Source organism: Leuresthes tenuis, unplaced genomic scaffold (assembly GCF_036924035.1).
Source record: "Leuresthes tenuis unplaced genomic scaffold, fLeuTen1.0.hap1 SCAF_2, whole genome shotgun sequence".
Lineage (NCBI taxonomy): Eukaryota > Metazoa > Chordata > Actinopteri > Atheriniformes > Atherinopsidae > Leuresthes > Leuresthes tenuis.
In genome coordinates, this window is record NW_027325356.1 from 14,445,690 (window position 1) to 14,466,955 (window position 21,266).

The 21,266-nt window shown below is 41.4% G+C and overlaps 1 protein-coding gene across 2 annotated transcripts in view; it reads right to left on the reverse strand.

Annotated features, from left to right (window-relative positions):
- The window catches only part of tln2a (talin 2a), a 75,323-nt gene that overhangs the window by 36,083 nt on the left and 17,974 nt on the right, over positions 1-21,266 (reverse strand). Inside the window, exons 2-10 of one of the 2 annotated variants that reach the window (XM_072380296.1) lie at positions 20,177-20,225; positions 6,902-7,073; positions 5,878-5,975; positions 4,753-4,882; positions 4,358-4,510; positions 3,636-3,778; positions 2,262-2,389; positions 1,963-2,026; positions 1,767-1,871 (exon numbers count right to left, since the gene is read on the reverse strand). In XM_072380296.1, the coding sequence (XP_072236397.1) occupies positions 1,767-1,871; positions 1,963-2,026; positions 2,262-2,389; positions 3,636-3,778; positions 4,358-4,510; positions 4,753-4,882; positions 5,878-5,975; positions 6,902-7,037 (957 nt within the window). In that variant the 5' untranslated portion in view covers positions 7,038-7,073; positions 20,177-20,225. Of the gene's footprint in view, positions 1-1,766; positions 1,872-1,962; positions 2,027-2,261; positions 2,390-3,635; positions 3,779-4,357; positions 4,511-4,752; positions 4,883-5,877; positions 5,976-6,901; positions 7,074-7,773; positions 7,884-20,176; positions 20,226-21,266 lie in introns of those variants that run through there. The other variant, XM_072380297.1, reaches the window with a different exon arrangement.

A 21,266-nucleotide genomic window follows, 5' to 3' on the forward strand; every position in this document is an offset into this window, starting at 1 on the left:
TTGCAGGTCGGGGACTCTGCCAACGAAGCTGTGAGGAGTTTAACAGTCGAGTCAACACCCTGGGCTCTTTGTTGAGCACGTTTTAACTTCCTGCTGTGAGAGGCTGCCCGGGCTGTGGTGGAGTGTCACTGGGATTTTAAATGTTATGATACATTTTTGCACATTGCACCTAAATGTCAATTTTATTCCCCTCAGGGAAAAGCATAGCCAAAATTAATTTGAATTCATCTTCATATCCCTCTGCCCGCTGTGGGTATTACGAGAATCAAAGGCATTTAAAGAAAAGCACAGATTAACAACCCAAGCAACAAAAAAAATGTCAGTCATAACGCTCACAGCATGAAAGCCTGATTTTTCTGCCGTGCTGGTCTGTCAGGATCAGCATTCATCCGTCTAACCAATGCGGGAAAAAAAAAAGATAACTTTTCCTAGTAAATCTTATGTCTTAAGCACGTCTTTATCACCTTGCCAGTGATTCCCGATCTCCCCCCTGCATTCCCTAAGGCACTCGCTAATCTGCAAGACTTCGTTTTATTTTCCCACCGCATGGAACTGAGCAAATGCAACTTTAGGAAGAAGATGGAAAGAACGTGATGGGCTGTGGCATGAGGGCAAAGAGGTGAGGTGTGCGATAGTCCTGGAGGGCCTGTAAACTTTCTGGGGCCTCAAAGGGTCACAGGTTAGAGGCTGCAGCCTGCATTCTTTCCAGGGTTATTTTGTAAGCCATTTCTGCTCCAATGGATTACCATCAAGGATCGCAGACGGAACAAAGGAGGACACATGCTGATCAATGGAAACACACAACCATGACCAGGTGGGTAAAATATTGTTTAAGATTTGTGTGTTATTCTTAGTAGGAATAAAAGGAAGAGTGGGCAGTGGACTTAAAGGTGCCAGGAAAGCGCTTCATGCAGTCAGGGATGCATCCCATGACTTGCAGGATGTCCTTTCTATAACACACACACACACACACACACACACATACACACACATAAAAAGAGTAATCCGCCACTCTTGTCACAGCAGTGCCACAGCACTGAAAATCAGCAAATAGTTCCAAACAGCTGGCATCTGCTGGCAGTTGGACTCACTCTGCTGAGCAACTTTAAACGGGTTACCTGTATGATGTCTCTGCCGCCCCCCCCAGTCCCTTTCAAATTATCTCAGAGCGACATTCAGCTGCACAGACATTTGGTTTCCCTCCAGGAACACAATGAACTGCCTGCAGAGGAAGTTCTGTTGCGTGTGTGTGTGTGTGTGTGTGTGTGTGCCTGCAGTCCAACGTGCAGGAGATATACAAATGAAAACGTGTGGTGTCCGAATCTTCAAAGGGCTCATTCCTTTGGCGACTGAATCATTTGACCAAGTCACTTTGGCAGATTTAAGTTTTAGAAAGCACAATAGCTTCCCCCCTAAAAAATGGGCAATTTTTTTTAAGTTGACGCAAGTTTTCAAAAACTCAAACTGGTCACAGACAATTTTCCCCCAACCGCTGCTTCTGCCATAAACCCCTTTATCCAGTTAACAGCAAGCCCAGAGGACAGTTTTCACACTGTGGAGATAAAAACTTCTGACTACAGTCCAGCTAATTCTAAAATCTGCTTCCACATTAAAAACTAACATTATCAAAGGCAAGAAAGAACCGGAGGCTACACGTAGGGATTTTTTTGTGGGGGGAGAAGGGTGGAAAACCTCCTCTTTAAATGAAATTATAAAAAAATAGTTTTAGAAAAAGCACAAAGATAAATGGACGACTTTCAACTCACTTTGACAAGGAAGAAGGAGACGCCATACGTCCGCAGAGACCGCGCCAGTTTGACATATTTCACTTTAGCTTCGATCTCCGTCATTTCTCCACAGTTTTTGTGTTCCTGCACATTAGATTTTGTTTTTCATGTCAAATCTTTATGCTCCTTTGTAAAAGAAATTGAAAAATAAACACGAATGGAAGAAAAAACTAACCTGGAAGACTTTCTTCTCTGCTCCTCTCTGTTTTATGTACTCTTTGGGAAGAAACTCCTTCAGACTGGAAAAGAAATTAAACTTGTGAGAGACTGAAATCCAGTGAATAAATATAAGCTCACTAATATTTGTGCCACAAACAAAAATCAGAATCCATTTAACCCTCTGGGGTCTGAGCCGTGATCACATTCAAGTGTGTTGGACAATCCGATGTGTATTTGACAAACATGATTCAATAGGCATAATCAATCTCCGTGTGTATCACTGTAGAGAAATTGCTTCATGAGACAAATGCTTACTCTAAGAATCCAGGCTTGTGTTTATGCTCCATGTGAGGTCCAAACTGGATCTGAGCCTGAATGCCTCCAAACTCACCAGCCTTGTCAAATGACACTGGGTGGGAACCGTTTAGGATATCATCTCGAGCCTGTAAGATAAATGACATTCTTACAAACAAAAGAAAGCGAGATGGAAAAAGCTTTGCTTCACCTCTTGCAGCCTCTGCAATTTTCATTTGATGATGTAATCTGACGGTTTCCCAGGAACACATGTGTCCCTGCAAATTGTGGCGGCTGCATCGAGTGTCAAATGGAAAGGATACGCGTTTTTTTTTTAATTTAAAACTGTTCACTGAAAAAAAAGAAAAGACGCCTGATCTTCATCCACTGCTTATACTCGACCGTTTTAGGCCTTTAGCATTTCCAGGACGTCCTGGTGGAATCTCAGTTGGGTTAAGGTCAGGACTCAAAATCTTTCTGTTGTTTATTTGCTTTTGATTCTATTTCAAGTATTCTGGCTTCAAGACCTTCAGGTCCCGGCAAGGCAGCCCAAAATAATGATACCACCTCCATCATGCTACCCTTGTATTCCAACCAACACAGCATTGAGCTGTGGGGCCTTGATTTGACATCGTTTTGTGGAAAACTAGCCCATGCTGAACCTTTAACCGTTCTTCACTAAACACTACATATATTCAGAATATCTTTTTGCAACTTGTAGAGATTATATCTGCAATTGTATTGCTGTCATCCTTTAGTGCTTTTCAACTTCTTCAGAAAAATAAACTGTGCTGTTGAAATGATCTTTGCTAGACGCCCACACCTTGGGAGAATAGCGACGGCTCTGTATTTACACCTGCCAAACTGTCATGAGAGCAGCAGAATTGATGCTTTCTTTTTTTTTTGTGCCTCCATTTATATGAAGATGCATCTCTACAACACACACTTCCAATCTTATATGACTGCAAATAGATCTGAGAGAATTTATTCATTCATTAGTTTTTTTTGGACTGTGAATGATGTGAATGATTGTTCAAACAGAATATGACTGTTGTATTAGCCTGGTGTCAGACTGGGTTTGTCTGAGCAAAACACATTTCCTGAGAAATCAACATGTACATTTCCCCCCCAAAAGCATTCACAGAAGATCCTCTTGCAACTGTGTCTTCTGCTTTGAAGTCGCACACTTCAGCCAAATGAGTGTTTGAACTGTCATCAACACCACTGAATACATCTGATTTGGTGTCAGGCACCAAAAAACTGCACCGGAGTGCCTTTGTTCTTGAGACTTGCAAATTGCTGCTTCGGCAGTCATTGACTGCCTTCACTAGAGACTAGATGAGGTAGAGGAGCTGCCACAGAAACTGGAAAGCTAGGTTAAGACGAGGGCCAGACCTGCACGTAAAGCAAGTTGAGTTGAACCGGGTCACGGGAATCCACATTCTGGTCCGAGTAGAAGAACTTGCGTCTGAGCAGGAGAGTCTCGCTCTCCTCCACCCCCTGCTCTCTGAACGTTCTGCTGTGGTCCAGCCAGTTCACTGAAAACACAACATCACATCTTAGAAATCATAGCTCTAAGAGGGCAGACTTGTAACTCGCACCCACTCCACTCACAAGTGTTTTTTTCCAATTACTCACTGCATAGGACAGTGTGGGCTTTACAGGATTCTATTTGGAATGGAAATCAGAGTTGAACATATTCTCTGTAATAGTGTATTTATAAGTTTGCTGTTTATCAAATATCAAAACACACCCAGCTTTTCTGCCCCGCACCACTGCCTTCACTCCCATGCGTGAAAACCGCCCGTCATAGTTTACTTACAATATAGATCAGAGTATTGATCAGATAAGAAGCAGTAAATGGGAGCAGGAAAGAGAGGTTTTGGACAGAGCCATGGAGTGCAGCTGGGGGAAAATGGACTAAAAACGGACAGGAAAAATGGACTCAGACCTCAGGTCTAGATCTAATACTCCCAAATTCCAGTGAAACACGGCAAATATCACAGACGTCTGTTAAAAAAAAAAAAAAAAGGACTACGGACACTGTACTGGGATTAAATGTTTTTGTACATGTGCTTGTGCATTCATTCAAGTCGACTGTTCTTTCCTGAACTCACAGTCATCATCTGTGTGTAGTTTGGCTTTCAGCTTCTCCATCTTCCTCTCATCACGCAGCAGCGTCCTGTCTTTCTTCAGTGTACCCATCCCATCCTCCTTTTTTTCCTCCACTGTCTCCTGGATCAGAGAGTACTCCTCGTAGTTTGTGATGCCTGGGATCAAAAGCAGGAATAGACCATTCTGATGAAAGCCAGGCAGGTTTGTTTCATTTGACTCAATTATTTAAGCTTTACGGGCATTTTTTTTTTTTTTTTTGCTGTACAGTCTTTTAAATTGTGTAGGTCTGTAACAGAGCCTTTTGGAGGATGTTAAACACTTTTCAATGTTCAAATTTCAATGTATACTGAGCTTAAAAAATAAATTACATTTTAAAAAAGCTAATAATATGATGTACCTATTCTGCTGCATATGGTCACAAGCAGCTCGCCCACTGTTTTGGAGTCGTCCACCATGATAGTTTTTACAGCCCCATCCAACATTTTGATTTTCTGTGGCCTTTGCTTCTTTTTGTATTCAAGAATATCCTGCTCAAAAACACACAAGTTGGATAACATAGAACATTACAGAAACCGTTTAAAAAAAACTAACACAGGAATAACATTTAAGAGGGAAAAAGGGACAGAGAGAGAGAGAGAGAGAGAGAGAGACTGAAAGCAGCTGCTGAGAAAATGATCAAATGCAACCAGGTTGCTGGAGAAAAAGGAGAACATGGACCAGAAAACCTTATTCAACGGCTGCCTATCACAGCCTGCTGCTGCCCTTCCAATCAAAAAAATGAGGTTAGATTTGTCTCGGAATAATTGGTCACAGTCATGCCTTCTACCTGGGATGCCTTTGGTGGACTTGAAGAAAGGGAAAGCATTTAGAGCAGCATCACCACCACTAGAAACGCTCAGAGAAGCTGTGCTGCTCTGCTGCACAGATATCCAGATTCAGTCAGGTCTTTGGCAGCACAGATCAGAGGCTTTAAAACAAGTTGGCGAGCCTTAAGCGGCTGGCCGGAGCACTTCTTTAAAGCTCACGTTTGAAAGCTGCTTTGAACGTCCAAATTGTCTCGACATCCAGTTTCATCTTACCGTCTTTGTATCTGAGAAGCTGCCAAGTTTTAATTTCCCTTTGGTGGGAGGATAGTTTTTTTTTTCCCCTAATTGAAACAGTTTAAATATGCTGTGTTAACAAGCACTTTGCTGAGCTATTTGATCATTCCTTTGTTTTAGATCCGTCAATAAAGCACATAGACAATGTTCAAATATGAAAACCAAGACAACTACACTTGAGACGTGAGGAGTGTTGGTGAATGCACACTGAACTCTGATGGGCTCTGTTGATGAGTTTGTCAAGGTCGATGTTATTCACACATTGCCCCCAAGATAACTAAGTGTGTGCTTCATAAAATTCTTCAAGTGTTTTACCTTAAGTCTTTCCAAGTCACCCCTCAGGCCAAGTATTCATTCCATGGAAACACTTACTCATAGTCTTACTGTATGTGTTTGTAGGTTAAACAGATTGATGCGTTTACCCCATTGCGTAGCATGTAATAATCCAGTGTTCTTCCAGACTCCAACCAGATGCCTTTTCTGGGGTCTTCATCAGACAGAAACAGACCGTAGTCTGAGGCTGGAGAAGAGAGGAGAAACATCAGCAGTTTAGACATTTAATAAGATAGAAATTATCCTTATTTTCAGCATCAAACTACGTGATACCAGCCCCATAATGATCATCAGACAGACTGAACATCAGACACAGCAGTTCCTCATTTTGTCCCTTAGATAATGTTGTTAGATAATAACCAAGACAGCATCTAAGAAAGTGCTCCACAAAAAGGAAGGGGAGATTTTATTTCTGAGTTGCTGACAACTTTTCTAGTATTTGCTGTCATAAAAGCAGACGACAGGAAAAAGAAATGACTGGTGACTGAGGAATGGAACAGGTAAGTCTGACCTGCCACTCGTGAAAAATGGAAAGCTACGACCGATTCAAGTCTAACCTGTTGACACAACGAGGTCACAAAAAGAAATTTAGACTTCATGATTGACTAATCACAGGCATCTTGTCTGTCCTGAAAGACAAAACTATTATGTAACCTAAAACAAGTCGTAGTTCAGGAGATTATACCATCAAGAAAGAACTCAAGAAGACTTAAAGAAATCTGCACTGCCACAACAAACACTGCAGGCTGTACAAATGGGCTTATTTTAGTGAAAAAGGCATGGAACAGACACAAGTGCCAATCAAAATGAGATCTGAAAGATGCAGCAGAACTCAGAAATGTTTACATCAAACAAAACATCTGCAACTTTGAAAAATAGTGTCACAGTTCTATCGCCTACTTAAAGGCTTCTGATTAGTCACCCATCTTCTAGAGCTGTACACCACCCGATTTTCTTTTTTTCTTTAAATAACCAAGCCAACACGGGACTTGTGAAGCTCATAACAATATTGGTATTTGAGTTTAGAGAAAGAAATTGTCTGATAAAGATGGCACTTCTTCACTTCAGGTTTTCGATGGGCTGATCTATACGAGCCATGTCCCCACTGCTCACCCTGTCCACTTTGGGCCTCCGGCACCCTCTCTCTGATGATCCTGCAGGCGTCGTAGACGGCTGTGGAGGGCTCAAACTGCATAGTCTTCACGACGTTGCATTGACGCACGCAGATTTTCAGCGACAACGCCACCATCCTGGCAGGTGGTGTGGGCAGGGGCTGCAGCTACACCTGGAACAGAACAAAGGCAGAGCAGACGAGGTGGATTTCAGCACACTCGTGTGGTGTGTCACAGAGAGGGAGCGCAGTTTACACTCGCACACAAGTCTATTGCAAACGGGAGAGCAATTTCCAATTTTTGATACCCTAAAAAGTTACACGAATCCACGGTGGCGTCATCGCTGTGCTTGATCGAACGTCTTTTCATCGTCACATTAAGAAAGCAAAGCCTTAAAATGGGTTCTTGTTACAACACACGCACATTTGGACAAAAAACAAATCATAAATTCCTCCTCTTGCAATGCCACAAACAATTAAGTTTTATGAACGTGAAGAAAGTGCTAATCTGTGCACAGCCAGGCCATTGTTATGCTTCATAAAACAAAAGAGCTGACAAGAAATTTGTCACTTTTTGAAAATGGCCCATCTGGTCCCTGCTAGGAACAAAGAAGAAGTCCCAAAATATTCTGTGCAAAAGAGGTAAAGCTGGACTCTGAAAGCGAAGAGCCATTTAAATCGGGTTAGTTCAGATAAAGTAAACAACTCCTATATAACTGAAAATAACAGCAGACTCTATATTATGTCAGCAAACAGAGTAAATTCGGAGCTGCAAGTTCGCCATTAAACTTCCTTGAGCAATAGCAGAGCACACGATCAAATGATCACAGAAATGATGAATAACACATTTGAATGTCTGTTGAAGGATCCTTACAGTAAAGAAATGTAGATTTTCAGATTCAGTACTGCTGCGATTCCAAAGTAAATGGAGGAAGAATAAAGAACAGGCCTGCAACGTCCCCCACAGAGCACATCCTGTCTGGGACCAATGGGAACACAGAGCTGCTCTGTGACGGGGAGGTCAAAGGTCGGACCAGGCCACTGCTGACGTTCACAGGGAGCCTCTCTGCTCTGCCCCGCTGGCTCATGACCCCGTTTCAGACGCCCAGGATCTAGTTCCTATGTGAGATTTGTTCACATGCAGGGGAGAAGGTGTTTCTCTGGCTCACCATGTTGACACTCCACTGCTTTATGGCTGATTATTCACCAGCCAAGACTGGTGAATAACACAATAAAGGCTTATTCAAAAGGCACCGTGGCCATGAAAATATTTTACAGGGAAAAGTTAGACCAAACTTTCCTTTCAAAATTCTCAGCGAGGTCAGTTTGTTATTTATCTATTTATTTTTTGTTATTTCTCAAATTCTAAAAAAGTGGAGAAAAAAAATAATTAAAGTTGTGTACAATCTTTTGGAAACCAGGTCATTTTTTACTTAAGAAGATTTCTCACAGTCACAAATTAAACTGCTACCATCTCATTTTGTCCTTTTTAAATGCAACATTAACAGGTCAAACAAACTAACCATGCCCGCAAAACCTGTATACACACTAACACTAACAACGGTCTCTCGCCCAAATTGTGAAAGCATGACACTGCTTTAAAGACAAACACCGTCCTTAAAAAAAGATATGAATGTTATTCCGCGGATGCCTCCCTAATCAGCACAGATTACCCAGCCTGCAAACACCCCTCTCTCAGCTTCAGAATGCCGAAAACGGTGTTGGAAAAAGAGCAGAAGTGTCTCAAGGTTTTTGGGGGGTTTTTTTGCAAGTAAAGGAGACATTCTTGAAATTCTACGAATTCTGTATTCACAAAGCATCTGCGGCATCTGTTTCAGAGTCATGGTTATCATCGTTCCCTCCTTTCATCTGATTTGATCACATGCTGAAGTCTCAGCTGTCTGCTTCCTACCTTTGCATTCGCCCTCCTCTGCAAACATATTGTGCAACATCACAGACATAATCTAATGTTCCCTTTTTACACTGTAATCGCTGCAGCATCAGCCTTTACATGGCTGAAGAATGGCCAGACAAACAGCAGGAAAACACACACAGATAAGGAGAAATGATGAAGGCAGAAGAGGATAACATCATTACCAGTGGAAACACCTGCAGGTTTGGTTATAATAACAGCTCCCCCCCCCCCCCCCCCTCTCCTGGTAAATGTAACCTCCCACACCAAGCAGACCCCACATTGAACATATTAATTGATTAGATGAAAGCTAATATACGTATAAACATGTATAAATCGACATATAACTTCCATTGTTTTCAAGTGTTCATCATCTTTGGGGTGTCTAAAGAATAAAAAAAATGTAACTTCTGAAAATAGCCAGAGCTGATCAAACTCTTTTTCAACCAAGCTGCAGAGTTTCCTTTCCACTCAGCACAGCACATACAGGTGTTTGCACAGCAGCGACAAACCGTCCAGGGCTCCAAGTAATAAGAAAAGTGAGCAAATTCAAGGTCAATCTTAAAAGGCAAAAGACAATGATAATAATAAAAAAAAAAAAAATAAATAAAATTGGCTCAAACTTAATCCTCTTTAGCAGTGATATGGAAATTTCTCACATTGTGGTTGATTTATCCTTCCTTAAACTCCTTTGAGGCTCTGTAAGATGTGAATCCGCTTTGTAATCAAAATTTATTTCATCGCAGGCAAACAACGAATTCCCAACAATGGCCGGCTAGTTTTCAAAAGCAAAGACAGCCGAATCTTCAGCTTTCAACTGTCTACGTTCAAGCAATGCACAGCTAAACAAATCAGGAGCTCAATTAGGAGCATGAAGCTCTGTTAAAACCCCTGAAAAATTGAGGGTAAATCTCTCCATTCTGCACTAAGACAAAGTGGAGTCTCCACTGAATCCGGATTACAACCAAAGCGTCCCGTTAAACATTTTTCATTCTCTACAATGAGGAAGGATTTTCTGACATCAAATGTGCTGGTAAACACCAAGTACAGCTCAAGTCATTAAAAATATCCATTCTGGATGTACAGCCATAAACCACAGCACAGAACAAAAACGTTCCTTTTTCTCAATCATCTACTGACCCCAGGAACAAAGCTATTCAAACCCACCCTCTTGGGATTACAAAGGGGAGCGCCAAATTTAATAGTGATCAGTCAAATGGTCGTTCAGATTCTTTACTTAAAGGGAAACATGTGAACCTCATGGTGGCTCTCAAGGAAGAAGTCAGGGGATCAGCCAAAGTCATTATGTTTTGTCATGTGGAAACCATGAATTTAACTCAATCTACTCACTCCTACAGTCCATGAGCTGCTTCCAATCCGCATCGCGCGGACAACAAGACAGAGCGACTACCAAACAAGCTAAACAGCTTATTGAGGTCAATTGAGACTTATCAGTAGATAAAATTAACGGAAAAGACAAATAAAAGCACATGTTTTTAGCACTTGAATTTACCAGCGCCCACTGCCAGGAAGGAAAAAGCCAGCTTGCACGCACCATGTAACTCGAGCTTCACTCGACAAGACAAAAGAGGGCTGCATTTTCAGTCATTGCTAACAGCAGTCTGCTGTATCACACTTGTCATCTCTCTCCATGCTGGTGAATCCCTCTAAGCAGGCCCATCTGTTTGCTGGCATGATTTTTCATTTATCTATCTATCTTTACCTGCCTGCTTTCTGTGACTGTGCAATTCATCCACCTGCTGCAACAGGGTGCTGGCAGTCTGCAGCTTTATCTGTCTATTTTATTTACCAACTCCGCTGACTTTCTCCAAATCATTAGTGCTCATCCCTGCAAGACTAAACAGAGGGAAGCTTTTACACTACGTCTAAAATGAATAAAGTAAGCACCCCAACGAGGAAAAGAAATGAGCCGCCGGCCTCAAACTGAACCAATCGAATCAGGAATTGATGGGAGAATAATGAACACATACAGATAAAGAACCTATATGAATATAATCAGAAATACAGTTTACACTCCCACACTGTGATACACAAGCACAAAGCTTCCATCCCCCTCCTGATTTTAAACTCAACAGTTACACCTACACTGCTTTGATCTACAGCAGATTCACATAATAGAGAACAATCGACAATACCACTCTGCTATAAGCAACATTTTTCATGTGATCTACAACAGTGGCAGGAGAAAGTCACGCCGGGCCAGTTTGGAGTGGACTGAGCTCTAGTTTAATGACGTGTCACTGAACATGGACACCAGCCTCACATTATATGTTGAGAAATCGAGTTCAATACACAAGTCAGAGGACGCGTGGGTAATCTGCAAGTTGATGACATCCTACTGGGAGCTTGTTAGCAGCAGAAGAGTGAGGGTATGCTGGGAATCTCTGATAGAGGCCCAAGTTGGGGAAATCTTCAAATCCCACTTCTGAATTAGAGTCAATGGGATTCCAGAGGAATCAGAAAGGGTCAGATTCTGCATTGGCACTGCTAAGATGGCTTCACAAAGCAGCGACTCCAAGTCTGTGCCAGTCATGGCAGCAGCCCCTGAATCTTAAAACTGAAAAGGAACTGCTGTCAAGGACTTCGCCCACACTACCCCCTCTTTCAAAAAAGAAAAGGGTGCAACTCTATTTCATTGCAGCTCTGAAAATTATATCGAAGAGAATAAATGCTGTCAGATGCCGAAGAGCGCGAGTTGTCGGCTTAGTGTGCATCAAGCATTGTGGCGTTTGCGTCTGTAATTCAGAAACAGAGAAAGACACCGTTAATTTGGACACAGTGGATAGATGCACAATTCAATATCATTTAGAGAAAACAACCTGCCTAAAAGATAGACAAAGGGCCCACAAGAGAAAAGCAAAATGACACTGAGCACTGGTACATGTAGCTGTTGTTCAACTGATCAATGAGGCAGAGCAGCGCCTGCTGGAAAAGCCCAGTCACTATTAAATAACATGGCCTCTAATCCAATAATAGAACAGCCCACAAGTTACAAAAGGCCAATCATGCTGAAGTTCTGGATCAGGGAACCTTTTCGGTATTTGGCAAGGGCATGTTGATAGCCCTAATGTGGCACGACGGTCAAACTGGGCAAACTCTAACATGGCCTGACCTGAAGCAACACAACTGTGTCTACGCAAAACGACAACATGTAAAGCACAATGAAACGTATGAGAGTGGCTTTCATTCCACAGTACACATCACCACAGGGGATTCAGTAAGAACGGGGGCTGCTGGAAACTCTAAATGCATTTTCAAATGCTGCAAAACACAATAAAAACTAGACAACAAAACAAAGACAACAGTGGAAGGTTTTAATGAAGGCATTTCCACTGACAAAATGTGAAAAACAAAAGCAAAAACAAAAAAAAGGATTTCAATCTGCATGAAAACTAATGTCCTCCAGAAGCATGAGTTTTATGATTCATCCATTAAATTGAGTAATAAGTAATCCACCACTTTGTAAGGCCTCATCGTTATCATCCTGAGTAGGTTCAGCTGAGTTATCATAAGAGAATCCATGTTAATTTGCTTATTATTGAGGCTGAAGCTGCCGCATGAGGAGAAAAGTAAGCAGCATTAATTATGATTGTTCAGGATTATTAAGGCATGTTGGAAAAATAAAAATAAACAGAAAGAATCATTCCAGAATTATTTTTATGCCATCAAAGCAGTCACACATCACTAATCGCTTTCACTGCTAAATGTTCTAAATATTAAAATAACTGTCTAGCAGCACAGTTTGATGAATGCATTCATATCTAGGTTTCCAATTATCACCTCTTTTAGAGTGGGAATAAACCAGAGTTTGATCACATGACCTACCATAAGTAGGTCAAGAGTTCTTGGAACACAAATACAGCCAATTTGAACTTTATTTGCCTGAGGTGAGGTTTGGCTCCTGTGTTAACAGATGAGAGCATCCATATCTGAGTGGTGGCTAAAGCTGTGCTGCCTCTCAGGACTATTTTCTTTTTTTTTATTCCCCATTTTATCTTATTTTTTTCCACATAAGGTAAGCATAATGGAAGCAGTTGTCAAGAAAACACAAGTTAAAAACATTTGTTCATCATCTTATAGACTAAAAATGCACTTTTGACCGTAGTTTCAGTGTCTGAGGAAGGTTTCATAGATGTACAGCTTACCAGTTGTAACGATGACCGATGATGATAATGAATGACTTTCGGTTTTCCCTTTTTCAGAAGTTAGAAGTTATAGTTGTTTCATGGCCATGAGAAGCATCCTGTGCTTAAAAACAGCTGAACACGGTTAGTGTGGCGCAGAGGAGAGGTCGATGGTGTGGATACGCATGCAGCCGTGCACACGCCACATTCCTGGTGGAAAGCTGGCCTTACACCCCTGCAAACTACTGTGATTACGTCAGCCTAAAAAACATTCACCATCAGTCAGTTGAGTTTAATCAACTCCATGTGCTTTTGAACTTGTGTTGATTTTACAGCAAACGCTAAAAAGAGAAAGAAACTCTCTGAAAGCTTTAAATTCAGATTATTGCTCATTAGAAGCACCCTCCCAACGGCTGACAGTTTTCTGGCCGGTTCTGTTGCTCTTAATGACCATCGGTCTTTCAAATGTCTGAATATATTTGCTCGGTGTGTTTTTCAAAGGCACATATATCCTCCCACGTAGACATAAGGTTGGAAGTACCATCTATTATTCCACAATGATTCATCAAACAGTTTACGCGCATGTCTGGAGTAAGCAAAACCTTTCCTCTGAATAACCTTAGCTTACAGCACATCCATTTTTACTGGTTGCTTTAGCCGTCGTCATACTCATGACAATGTAAACATGTCATCCAATGTTCTCTCTGACAACTCATCGGAAATATAGAAAATTAAGCTAAAGCAGAAAGCCTGAGTCACTCAACACCGACTCGGCACAGTTCAGAATGAGGTCATCGCTGTCCGGAAGGCTCATAAGCGTGCCAATGGACAGGGGGTGGTGGAAAACACATTATTCATATACATATTCGTTCTAAATGATGTGATGGGTGATCAATGTGTGTGTCAATGGATGTTGGCCAACAAAATCAAACAAAACTAAATGAGGAAAAAAATAGTAGACCACAAAGAAACACTTTATTTCTACTGCCTCGCTGCAATTTATTGTTAGCCTGGTGTGTTGTTCCCATCTTATTTTGATTCCATGTCCATTAAACACCATTAAACATTTAATTTCATAGTTCTAAGATGTAACGAAGAACTAAAAGAGTAACATGACGAACATGTTGCCCAAGCTCCTGTCAAGTCGTGACACTTCTCATCTCTTAATTAAAATAAATAAAAAATAGATCATAGAAATAATCTTACATTAAAAACCGAAGGCTTCAAACAGTCCCTGTGATTTTGTCGAAGAAATTGTGCTCCCAGCTATTAGTGATCAGAAATTCACAGGCTGAAGTTTATCTAAATGGTTTTATCGACCATTATTTATTATTCAAAATGTTGCAAATAAAGTTTTAAATCCGTAGTTAAAATGCACTCCATTATGACATTTCTACCTTTATTTAAACCACAGTTGGCCTTCACAACACCTTCCCGTGAAAAGAAAGCTACATGTGAGAAACGGAGCCCGTTTGCATAATTACCCACCCCGCTGGTCACGTGACCCACTGCACACGTTACAAGTGACAGAAACTACACGTCTTTTTTCCATGCGTGTGTTTTTTGCATGTGCACATTTTGCACGTGTATTTGTGTGTGAGAGAGGGAGAGAGCTTGGCAAATAGCAGAGGCAGGCAGGTGATGCATCTCTGTCGGCAGCGGCTCCAATGCTGGTGTCGGGTTCCATGCTGAGAGGCAAACAGCCACGCAAATCCATTCAAAGGCTTGTTGGTAATGTCTCATTCAACATAATATAGAGAGTCACACAGTAAACACGGCAATTCATTGTCATTTTCCTGTCCGTCTAAATGTCCCCGTGAAGAGAAGAAAAACTGATGGAAATATAGAACAAGCCAAGACGAATGTTTCCCAGAATGAAAGTCGCGAGCAGTGGAGACGGATCAATTCAGCTTGTTAACTGCATGAGAATCCATTTCAAACATGTGCACAAGCCACATTTATTGAAGACGATCAAAGACATCATCTTTGATGGGGTACCTGAGCGGCTGCATTGGACTATACTTATAAACCACTACTCAGTTATTCTTACAGCTCTCACTTACTCCCACATCACACTTTTCCCTTAAAGGCTGTGTCTTTTGTTCTTCCATTTGGAATAGGGATTTTCAGCCTAGAACTATTCCAAAGCTACTCAAGGATGTGTTCAAATACAGGTTGCCATGGTTACAGAGGTTGGTTGTGGCCTGACTAATCTGTTCTGTTTTTACAAGAACTGGAAATCAGGAAACACGGGAATTCCGCCAATAACTGTTGTCTCGTTTATTTGCGGATTCAACCATCTGAAAAAGGCAAATTACTCATCTTTTACAGGAGGAGCCGAAGCAGTATTCAGGCCACAATGAGACACTACTGACAAATCAATTTTGTTCAAGGTGGGATGACGCCGCTTTCATTCCCCATGGAGAAGTGGCTAAAACATACTATCAGTTCAGATCGATTTTGCAGACCCACAACCTCTAATGACTTGATTAAACAATTTAATGATCCATAAATCAATAACTGAAGCTATCTTTGTTCACATAAAAAGAGATATCTACATACTTCAGTAGAAAGTTGATTCCGAGAAGCATGTTGTCCAAACTAAAAATATGCCTAGTGTCAAAGCAAGTCTGGCTAGCTTGGGAGCAAACGGATTAATGCGCAGGCCTGGAAAACAGAGCGTTATTATTCAGGAGTCAAATCTACCAGCTCCACACTGGTTATCACTTGTTGCCTCTAGTCGTGATAGATGTTCAAAACATCATGTCATCACTGCAACCAAAAGATAAGAATCAGAAATGCACACATATCCACTGAGGGACACTCGCTTTCAAAGTTTAAACCTGCTCTCAGCTCCAAGAGCTTAGTCACACACACACACACACACACAAACAACCTTTTCTCCGTTACAACAGCCTGGCTTCTTCACACAAAATAAGTTTGAGATTACAGAGCATTAGTCCTGGCAGCTTCCATCAAATACCTGCATGAAATTCAACGTTGACGTTGCTTCTTTGGCCTCTCTTTTGTACGTTAATCTTAAAGAGCTGTATCAGGCAAAAGCGACACTCTGGAACAACAGCGTCACCCATTCATAATGTCACCTGGTGATGGGGGATGTGCAGACCGTGAATCCAACAGCCTATACTGTAATAAAGCCATATCAAGTCTTATTCAGGACTTAAACTCCGAGATAATGTGTCTGCAGTTTGCAGCAGCAGAAACAAATGATGATGATGAGCAAGCATCAGAGGCACGGGGGTCATCTCAGTTTTACACCAACTCTGCAGCTGTTCACTTGTTTTGAATGGGCACTTGCCCATCCCATGTCATTCCTCACCACCTCTGACAGAACTACAATCGGTCTCAAAACAGGGATTATGCAGAGAGCATTGAGAGCTTCTTATGAGGAGTTCAGAGTAACTGTCTTTTTATAACAGGGTGTCAGGAGGAGCAAGACAGTTCGGAGAATGATTGAAAACGTGATTGAGGTAAAATGGCAGACTGGCTCATCACCTATTCCATTCATAATAACTTTCTCAGCCTTTATATTTCCCGGGATGGAAGCAGAATGTATTCCTTGCTGTACATTTAATATTTTACGAATGGCTGAATGCTGAATGGCAGTTAGACTTTTCTTAGGACAAAGCTGTAAGTGTATTTTACTCTTGCTGCTTAAGCATTATTCTGAACGTTTGTATTAAGGCGACTCTTCCTCTAGATTCTTTCAGTTATTTGGAACATCACAACACTTCTTTAAATCCTGTTTTAGATCCAGGGCCTCACTGTAAGGCAATTCTAAATTTTCATGTTTTAAGCCAAAGTCCTTTCATAAGATTATATCTTTACCAACTCCTGAGCCCTTGAGTTGAGCTGGCAAAAAAAAAAAAAAAAGGTGATTGTGAATCAATAAACCATGCCATGTTAAAAGGTAAAATAATTTTGGTGCTTTTGTCTTCTTTTAAAGTTATTGGACGGAGTGAGACTCCTGTGATGTTTTAGTTCAAGACCTGGAATGATTCTAGATGTCAGAGCACAATTTAGTCTCTTTAATCATTAACTACTGAGAACTCTCACTGTATCCATCAGAGATCTATCATTTCAGTGCTGTATACGAGAAATGTGTAGGTGTAAATAAATACATTTGCAGATCATTTTTAGAAATAAATTCAACAACATAACCGTGCTGGCTGAAGTATTGGCACCAATGTATAAAGGAGTAGAACAATAAACAACAGCAGAAATAGGTGGTGTGATCATAAATATGCCAGCATGTCAAGGACAACAACGGGAAACTAGAGGACATCGTTTTCCATATGGAGATTAATCAGTTGATAGATTGATAAGAGAACCAAACTTCCATCTGTTCAGCGCACATAAAGATGAGCATAATCTGAAGACCGAAAATAAGGGAAACCCATCATACCAGCATCAATATGCATGACAAGGAGGTCTTCTAATCAGGTCTTCTGGACACCGGGCTCAGAGCTATTTGGCCCTGACGGAGTAGGGATTACACAAGCCACCCAAGAGTTACAGTCACTGCCTTTAAAAACAGGTGATTCACCGCTGTGGTCCAAGTCATCCGCCGTACAGAAAGCTTAAATCACCCCCACCGGGGGGCATGACCACTGATTACCAGTAAATGTCTGGCAATCAAGGGAAAGGAGTGAAAGTGTGGAACAGATGGAGGGTGTGGTGAGGAGCCAGTCATTTCCCAGGGACACCAAGAGCCACTGGGACCAGATGACAAACCAAATGACGAGTCAGCTCTCCAACCTGTGGGCACCTCTCCTGATATCACCGATTGATCAGTTGCAGCTGGAGGCTGCAAAACCAAGGAAACTGGGTTGTTCCAGTTGAATTTTGACACAACTTTCTTAGAAAGTCAAATCTTGAGGAAATACTACAATATTACAAAATCAGACCAGCACATGTCTGCTCTGCCGAGTGCGTCGACTGAATATTTGGCGCCCAAGGTAACTGATATTGCTCTGACTCAATAATTCCACAACATCTGGTCATAGTCCGATGTGGCCATTGCCTGCACAGTCACCAGAGTGAGTCTGTGTCACAGTCTGCGCGAAACAACCGCAAGGTATTTGATTCGCTGTGACGGAAGCTGATGTTACTCTACAAGAATGCCAGAAATGACTCTACAGTGCTTAACATGACACGAGGATATTCCAAGTCTGGCTTTGTGTGAGGTCTCAAGTGTCTTATGGCAAGTCGAAAATACACATCACCACAAAAAATACTCGAGTTACATTAATCATAATCCTATTTTAAGTGGGTGCCGTCCCAGTCTGCTGAGGAGTACACTAACCATGAAGTAGGTCAGGCTGGGACACTTTTTCAGTCATCTTCAGAGCAGACAGGCATGGCTGAGATGTCAAATTACAGATAGATCTATACACCTCGGTACACAATGATAATACCTGCATCCATTTAAGGACATAAGATTAGGAAATTATGGGAAATGGGATGTTTAAATTGTGATAAAGCTCCTTGCAAGGCAATTACATTCCTCATGATTGAAAGACAGAAAGGTTAACGTACGTTGCCAAAATATATCATTTGTTTAAAAAAAATGTTCTCATTTAAGTACAGCCGGACTGCTTCAGTTAGCCAAAACAAAGGACGATTTATATAATGTGAACGCTCTATTAAGATATACTCTCAGTGTTTCGCCATCCCGCAGATACACAAACGGAGCTCATACTAGACTAATCTTGTGTGAGAAAACAGCTTAGACGGTCAACACTGAAGACAATGAACAGCTGTTTGAGGCTGGGATTGCACTGGCTGATCAGAGCCATGACAAACAGACATGCACTTACAAGGAAAAGTTAAGATGAAACAAAAGGTTAAACCAGCTTGAAATACTAAGATCTTGTTTGCTCTCACAAGTTATGCCACGTTCTTCTGGTGTCTTAAGGAATAATAATCCACCCCTTTTTCCAAATGTAATGCAGTTTTATTGAATGAATGGGATAAGCGTCAATATCAAAAACTCAACCATCTGGGAACAAAACACTTGACGTTGGTCAAAACCAAAGGGAAAGGAAGCGCACTTCAGCAAACTGAGGGACAAACTACCACTTTCACAAAAGCCACTTCTTAACCGGCGACTTTCTCATATCATAACTTCAAGCACATCCGATTATGTTGAGCTCTGGCTGCTTGTCGAAGCATGGCATCAGGCAAATCAACATCCAAGCTCATTAACTGCTGGAAAACTAAAACACACAGCCACTGTAAACCCATTTTGTGGAGTGGAGCGTGGTTATAGAGAAGCTTGGCACCATATGCTGTCAGTTAATTGCTCTGTGAAATCTCTGTGAAAGAGTTGGCTTGAAAATATACATTATTATATGCGAGATGTAGAGATTATTTATTGCACATTCTATTGGCTTCTATTAGTTTTCTTCAATTAATTAACGTGGTCCATTGTGTCCACAGAAGAGGACATGTGGTGACTGATAAAGTGTAAAGGCAAGCGGCTTCTAATGTTTGGCTTACAGACTGGGCAAACAGAAATGGAGCAGAAGTTGCTCCCAGGTCTGATGTGTCATGTTTTGGAGCAAGTTATACATGTGAAGTCCATTAAAAAGTGGATCCAACACCCTGCTTTTACTGTATTCCACGCAAGTGAAGGGAATGACTCAATGACAAAACAAAGAACACCAGCAGAGAAAAGCAAATATCCTGCAGGTTGAAAACTAAAAAACATTTCACAGTATGCATCCATACGACTCCCCGGCAGCTGGTAACCACCCTTTGTCCCAAAGAGACTTGCCAGGGCAAAACATGTAATTCAACCACAACAGTGACACTGGCACGATGCTCTCCGGAGCAGCTCCATACAGCCTGAAAGTATCTGCAACAAATTATGTAACCCAGCTACATTGATACGTGTATTTCTTTGCAGTAAAACAGAAGAGAACTGAGGATTTTGTTTGCAACAAGTCTGTGTCAAAAACTTACTTAAAACTTAGCTCTACAACATAGGGAAAAAAAAAAAAAAAGAAATCAATCAAATGTGTGATTTCTCACTTTAAATCAACCTGAAGCCAAATCACACATTTTCAACTAGTTTTCCTTCATGTCTAAGCAGCTCACGCACCATCTGGAATGATATTCCCAAGTCTATCCAGCCCCTGTGCAAACGAGCCAGTCTCTCATTATGTGCCCTCATGTCTCCATTAATAGCTTCCTACCTGATTGCTTGAGGAAAACGCAGCCTTGGATGTTTGCTGATCTTCACAGCTGAAAAACAAAAAGTGGAGAGACACTTATGAGACAAATTCAGAGAACAGAGACACACACAGTCTTACACAGTAGGAGATATTTACATACTGTTGAAAATAAAAAGGGAAAATTGCATCTAGTTCAGTAGAAGGATGCAAAGTTTGAGTAGAAGAATGATTACAATCTTTAAAACAAATGAATATCACCCAAAAGAGAACCTCAGGCATAACTACAGACTACTACCAGCTACTGCTCGTGAATGACACGAGAAACGGTAATTCAGTGACATCCAACCAATAGCAAGCGTCACGGAGTCACAGGTAAAGAGCAGTTTGTGGCTTTAAATGAGCCACACAACCAGGTTTACACGGCTGAAAATGCGCTCCATGTTACAGCTCATGAAGATAAAAAGGCCGCTTCTGTTACCGGAAAAACTGAATCACGCGTCTGCCTGTTTCGGATAAAATGATAATGCAGCTCGAGTTCACAACAATGACATAAAGAGCTTGTAACTACAAGAAGTGGACCACTGTCAGTTAGCCACCAGCTGTGGGTCGTTTACTAACGAGCTGCAGGCTGGCTGATTACAAACTATGTGAAGTGACCATCTGGCTTGATTAAACAGACGCTGTCCTCCAGGTGGGTTTTTGAGACATAAAACTGACAATGTTCCCAAATGAGTGTTTCAATCAGTCGCCGTTGGCGGAAGGGAAATGTAAGTGATCCAAAAGCAAAGATTTTGTTAGAAATGAAATTAACTTGCTTCACCAGGTTAAATACAGTAAGAGTCAAAAACTTCAAACTTTGATGGTTGCCACCTTAATTATTTTTTTTCCTCATATATTCTTTTAAAAACTACCCAACAAAAAGGAAGTCTCACACGTCCTCAGGACATAAAAATATCCCACGCTCAGCCCACACCCATTTCTGAAGGTTTGCCAAGCCTCTGCCGACAGTAAAATGAATTCCCTGGCAACAGCAGGGCAGGAGTATTCAGATTACACGACTAAAGGATGATGACTATATAGTTGTAACATGACATCACAACCTTACAGAGGT